Source organism: Microtus ochrogaster, chromosome 7 (genome assembly GCF_000317375.1).
Source record: "Microtus ochrogaster isolate Prairie Vole_2 chromosome 7, MicOch1.0, whole genome shotgun sequence".
In the NCBI taxonomy this organism is placed as follows: Eukaryota; Metazoa; Chordata; class Mammalia; order Rodentia; family Cricetidae; genus Microtus; species Microtus ochrogaster.
This window is the reverse complement of record NC_022014.1, coordinates 13,249,720-13,255,553: the sequence shown is the minus strand read 5'-3', so window position 1 is coordinate 13,255,553 and position 5,834 is coordinate 13,249,720. Positions and strand designations below refer to the sequence as shown.

Sequence of the window (5,834 nt, the reverse complement as noted above, 5' to 3'; positions counted from 1 at the left end):
AGTTCCAGGACAGGCTCCAAAGCCACAGAGAAACCCTGTCTCGAAAAACCAAAAAAAAAAAAAAAAAAAAAAAAAACCAAACAAACAAAAACAGAAAACAGACCGTGGCCAGGTAAATGGCTTCATGAATTGCTTTACAGGCATGAGAACCTGAATTCAATCCCAACACTGACATAAACAAATGATGGCCTAGTGCTGTGTGCTTGTAATCCCAGGAAAGGAGAGACAAAGACAGGTAAATCCCTGGGATTCGCTGGCTAGCTAGCCTAGCCTATTTGATGAGCTCTAGACCAGTGAGAGACCCTGGTTCAAAAACAGAACAAACAACTATAACCTCGAAACAAACAATAACAAAAAAAACAAAACAAAAGAGTAGGGCAGTCCCTGAGGAACGACCCACCTGCTGTCCTCTGGCCACCGTGCCCATGGCATGCACATCCATGCACATGTACACAAACAGGAATATACACGTGTGCACACACATACATGGCAGAGACCAAATTTGCAGAAGTGAAAACCCTATGCCATTTTTGGGTTTCTCTCTGTCCTGACTCCAACCGTGCCCTGTACAAGTTAGGATTGAGTAGAGCTGAGCAGCAGACGCGCTGCTCCCCCAACTTTCTGTGAGGATATTGTCCTTCATTGCAGGCGAAACCAGTTTGGACAGTAACCCCAACTCTGGGACTTCAGCATTTTAGAAGAAAAATCAAAGTCTGTTCTGAAAGAAACAGAGCCAATAGCACGCGTCCTTATTAACATGAGCTTATTTGGAGGAATTTGCTGCTGTGACTAGGAGCTACCCTGTGCACTGGCAGGCTGATGACCCCAGGATGAGCACGGAAGACCCTGGGAAGAGTACTGAGTCTCACTTTAAGTTCAAAGGCTGTCTGTTGTGCTGAATTCCTCTTGCTTGGTTAGAGGTCAGGCTCTTCTCCAACTGCCACCTTGACAGGACCTAGAATCGAGTCTCAGGGCAGGCCTGTGAGGGTTCTGGGGTAGGTTAACTACAGCAAAAAGCCAGACCTATGCTAAGCATTGGACATCATCATCCATGGGCTAAAATCTTGGTGTGAATGAAAAGGAGACAGTGAACTGAGCAGCGACATTCATCTCTCTCTGAGTCCTGACTGCAGATGCAATGTGACCTTACACTCCCGCCACCGCTCATGCCCCACCTCAGATTGGGAGTCAAAATAAACATTTTTAAACTTGAATTGCTTCCTGTCTGGTGTATCAGTCACTTTCCCTTGTTGTGATAAAACACCATGGCCAGAAGCAACATACAGAAGGAAGGGTTCATCTGGGCTTGCTGTTCTAGAGGGCCATCATGGCAGCAGGCACAGCAGCGGGAAACTGTCAGCTCACATCTGGCAAGCAGGGAGCAGAGTGGATGCAGAAAGGTGCAAGGCTTTAAACTCTAAAAGACCCCCTCTAGTGATAGACTTCTTCCAAAAGGCCCCATCTCCTGAGTTGCCCAACAGTGCCATCAATTGGGTACCAAGTATTCCAATGCCTGAGCAAAGAGACAGGTGATGCCTGGTCACCAGGGAGTGGCACTGTTTGACAAGGATTAGGAGGTATGGTCTTGTTGGAGGAAGTGTGTCAGTGGGGGTGGGCTTTGGGATTTCAAAAGCTCCAGTCAGGCCCAGTATCTTTATCTCTGCCTGCAGATCCTGATATAGGACTCTCAGTTCTTCTCCAGCGCCATGTCTGCATATTTGCCCATGTTTGTCTGTTCGCCCCTCATGCTCCCTGCCATAATGACAATGGACTAAACCTCTGAAGTTGTAAACAAGCCCAATTAAATACTTTCCTTTTTTTATTTTATTTTTTGATTTTTCAAGACAGGGTTTCTCTGTAGCTTTGGAGCCTGTCCTGGAACTAGCTCTTGTAGACCAGGCTGGTCTCGAACCCACAGAAATCTGCCTGCCTCTGCCTCCCAAGAGCTGAGATTGCCACCACTGCCTGGCAAGTGCTTTCCTTTATAAGAGTTTCTGTGGTCATGGTGCCTCTTCACAGCAAGAAAACACTGACTAAGATGGTAACTAATACAAGACCTACCATGCTATGGAAAGTAAAACTGAAAACTCCATAGGTAAATGCAAACTCATTCAAAATCATCAATTCAGAAATATCCAGAGTAGCCAGGCATGGTAGTGCACACTTTTAATCCCAGAATAAGCAGAGGCAGGTGGATCTCTGTGACTTCAAGGACAGCCTAGTCTATAGAGTGAGTTCCAGGCCAGCCAGAGCTACAAAGTGAAACCCTGTCTCAAACACAAACAAAAAAATCAAAAGAAAAAAGGGGGGGGAGAGAGAGAGAGAGAGAGAGAGAGAGAGAGAGAGAGAGAGAGAGAGAGAAATATACAAAGTGATGTTCGACCAAATATCCTGACCCTATGGGCCAGTAAAGTAGTCATAAATTATCCATTGCAGAGCCCACCTCCTTCCCCCAGAACACTGCTGTCTGTTAGAGGAAGGCACTTTTGTGTAAGTCTGGCTTCAGCTTCCCCTGTAGAGCTGATACCTAGAAGCCAAGGTGGCTCACAGGCCACTGGAGGTAGATTGCAGAAGTGTGCTATGATGGGTTCTGGGACAAGGGTGACTACTCACAATCCAGTTGCAAGTAAGAGACAAATGGTCTACAAAAAGTTGAAAGAGAATGTCAGAAGCTCAGCAGCCTCATACTTGGAGCATTGAATGAAGGCAATTGTTTTGCTTGCTTCATGGAGGGAGCCTGGACAAGAGTTTCCCTCTAGGATGCAATGTTTCAACTTGGAAGAAACTGCTACAAACCCAAGCTGAGAGGCATAGACAGCAAGTTTCTATTGGCTCCAGCCATAGGAACCCCCGAGGAAGAGGGGGTGTCACTATCACCCAAACTACATGCTGAGGACAGGAACTCCACCCTCCTGAAAAGAGATCTGACTAAACATACCTTCCTGAGAAAGATGGGGTGGCCAATTATTTAAGACTGCCAAATAGAGTACACATTCTATTCCCTAATAAGAATGATCATGGGGCAGAGTGGCATTCCAGCCAGTGACTTCCACCCTTCTGAAATCTACCTCTTTCCTCCCAATTTACCCCTGAGAACAGTTCTCCTTTTCCAAAGATCCCATTCAAATGTGCTGTGCAAAGAATATATCTACACATTTAACGACTTGAGAGACTTGTGGCTGCAGGAGTTACTGCCTGAGAAGTGGACTGGGGCTGGACCACCCAGGAACACCATGGTTTTGACTCCCAGTCCTTCACCTCTACTTTGTACATTTCCTTAAATTCCTCCTTAAGTCCAGGTTGTATGTGGGCAATAGAGGTATAATGATTAACAATAATAACCATGGCTAATGTGCCTTCGTTACCCACTACTTGCCAATGGAACTATTATTTTAAGCACTTTGACATACAAATGCATCAGTAGTTGTTACTTTGCTCATTGCTATGGCAGAAACAAGTTAAGGGAGCAAGGACCTATGTTAGCACACTGTTCAGAAGGTTCAGATGTGTGGGCCATGCTCTTGGCAGAACATCACTAAGGGAGTACGCCAGAGCAGAGGGCGTTCTCACTCCACAGGGACAAGCAGGAGATGCTAGCAGGAGGTGATTAGGAACAAGGCCATCTCCAAGGGACACTTTCCAAAAGAACTTGTATCTCCAACCTGGCACCACCTTCTGAACTTCCAAAAATACTGTCACTGGCTGGGGTGAACTCTCCAGCATGAGCTGGGACAAGAATAATACACCTTGCAACTAAATGGAAACCCAAATTGGAAAATTTTACCTTTAAGGTTAAAAGTTCTTTTTGCAGTTAAGATTACATTTCTGTTTGTTCCATGTTTGTTGGGCCCATCTGCACGGCATGGGCCTGATCACACGTGGGCAGGAGGTACCTGAGCAGGAAATGCATCGGGGTGTATGCTTGCTCTTGATTGGGCCTGATGGGAAATCCAGTAAATTATGGGTTTTGCCTCTTCAAGCTCCTGCAAAAACGTGACTTGTGGCTATTTTCTGGGAACCCGGAGATGGACCTGGTCAGTATTTAATTAAAGCTTGTTTAAATTTGGCTTTAAATTTTGGTAGTGGTCTTATTCTCAACCAGTGGAATTAACAGAGCCTATGAGAGACATCTTATGTTTGAATCATAACATCATCTACATTTCTTACCAACCCTATATAACCCAATGGTTCTCAACCTGTGGGTCACAACCCCTTGGGGGTCCAATGATTCTTTCACAGGGGTTGCCTAAGAGTATCTGCATATCAGATATTTACATTGCAATCATAACAGTAGCAAAATTAATTATGAAGTAGCAATAAAATAATTTTATGGTTGGGGTTCACCGCAACATGAGGAACTGTGTTAAGGGATCACAGCATTAGAAAGGTTGAGAATCACAACCATAACCCTAGGTATTGTTCTCATTTGATAGGTAGGGAGACTGAGGTGCAAAGAGACTAATTTTGAAGATCATACCTACAGTAAGTGATAGTATTGGGATGAACCCAAGTACAGAGACATGAGCTCATTTCTGTCCTGAATCACTGTGACCTATATCTGACTCTAGTTCGAGGTCATGGGACAGTCATCCTGGCTCCACTAAACACAAAAACATTCCAGGTGTAGGCCACTTGTTGAGAAGAGAATTTCGCAAACTTGGCAAACCCTAAGACTACCCCTGCAGTGCTTGATCAAAACACCCTCTTCTTGGAGATCTGAATTCAACATCTCAACTTTGAAATATAAATTGATAGCAAGAATGAGGGTTGTAGTTCCGCGAATGGCTTTTGAGCTGGACAGACTCCAGATTGCCTGTTCACCTGCAGCAATTCTTAATTTTCAAGAATTGTGTTACTCTCTGAGTGTCAGTTTCTCCACCTGCCAAAGGAAGCCAAGGAGGTACTGAGCTAAATACAAAGTGCTTAGGGCAATGGCTGCTGCAGGGCAAGAGAAAGGAGTGGCAATGTCCAGGCAGTCAAGACACCTTAAAGACCCCCGAGACTATGGTGGGCAGTTTGGAAGAGCTGCAACTTAAAAGGGCATCGAATTGAAATGGAATTTCTGATAAAGAATATTAGAAAAAAATAACAGCATCAGTATCTCCCAGCAGCTCTTGCTCTCAGGACTGGGAAGTCTGGGTCCTTCTCAGCCTTCACATCCTCTTTTCAAGTTCATGGGATATACTTATACTAAACCTATTTTCTATTCTTGTTTTCAATCTGAAACCACAAAAAAAGAGGCCCTATACTTGTTAAAATATGGCAACTCCAGGTCTCTAAGCCTCAACACTGGATCTGCTCCTGTGCAAGCTGGTCTCCGACCCAGCAGGCGCCCGGGTCGATCCCAGAGGGGCGCCGTGTCCCTTGTCCCTCCCAGGCCGCACAAGCGGCCCCGCCCCGCCCGTCCGTCTGGGAGCGGAGGGCAGGTTCCACAAACTGTTCCGGCGGGCCGCAGGGTGGTGTGGACTCGCTCCCTCCTCCCACAGGACGTGCCCAGGCAAGGCAGAAAGTCGCTCGCCATGTCATCCGCGGAGGCTGGGGATGTTTTCCTCAGAGCCCGGGGCAGGACCCTGGACGCGTTTTCCTCAGGTACTGCTTGGCTCTTCGCCCGGGAAGGGGTACTCCGGGGCTACGGAACCTTCCGCGCAGGGAACCTTCCGGTCACGGGCCACGCTTCCAGAGGGACCCCTTCGCCGGTTGCACACGGCACCAGGGGACCTCTGTAGGAGTTGCTTCTGCCTAGGGTGTGGGTTTCTTCACTCACTGGCCTTGCCCTGACCTTGCAAGAAAAAAATGAGAGAGAGAGAGAGAGAGAGAGAGAGAGAGAGAGAGAG

General features: G+C 46.7%; 1 protein-coding gene across 1 annotated transcript in view; it reads left to right on the top strand.

Moving 5' to 3' along the window:
• Positions 1-5,319: 5,319 nt before the first annotated feature.
• Positions 5,320-5,834, top strand: part of Cpped1 (calcineurin like phosphoesterase domain containing 1) — a 129,395-nt gene continuing 128,880 nt past the window's right edge. Inside the window, exon 1 of the mRNA XM_005349326.2 lies at positions 5,320-5,589. Coding sequence (XP_005349383.1) covers positions 5,520-5,589 — 70 coding nt within the window. The 5' untranslated portion in view covers positions 5,320-5,519. The remainder of the gene's footprint in view (positions 5,590-5,834) is intronic.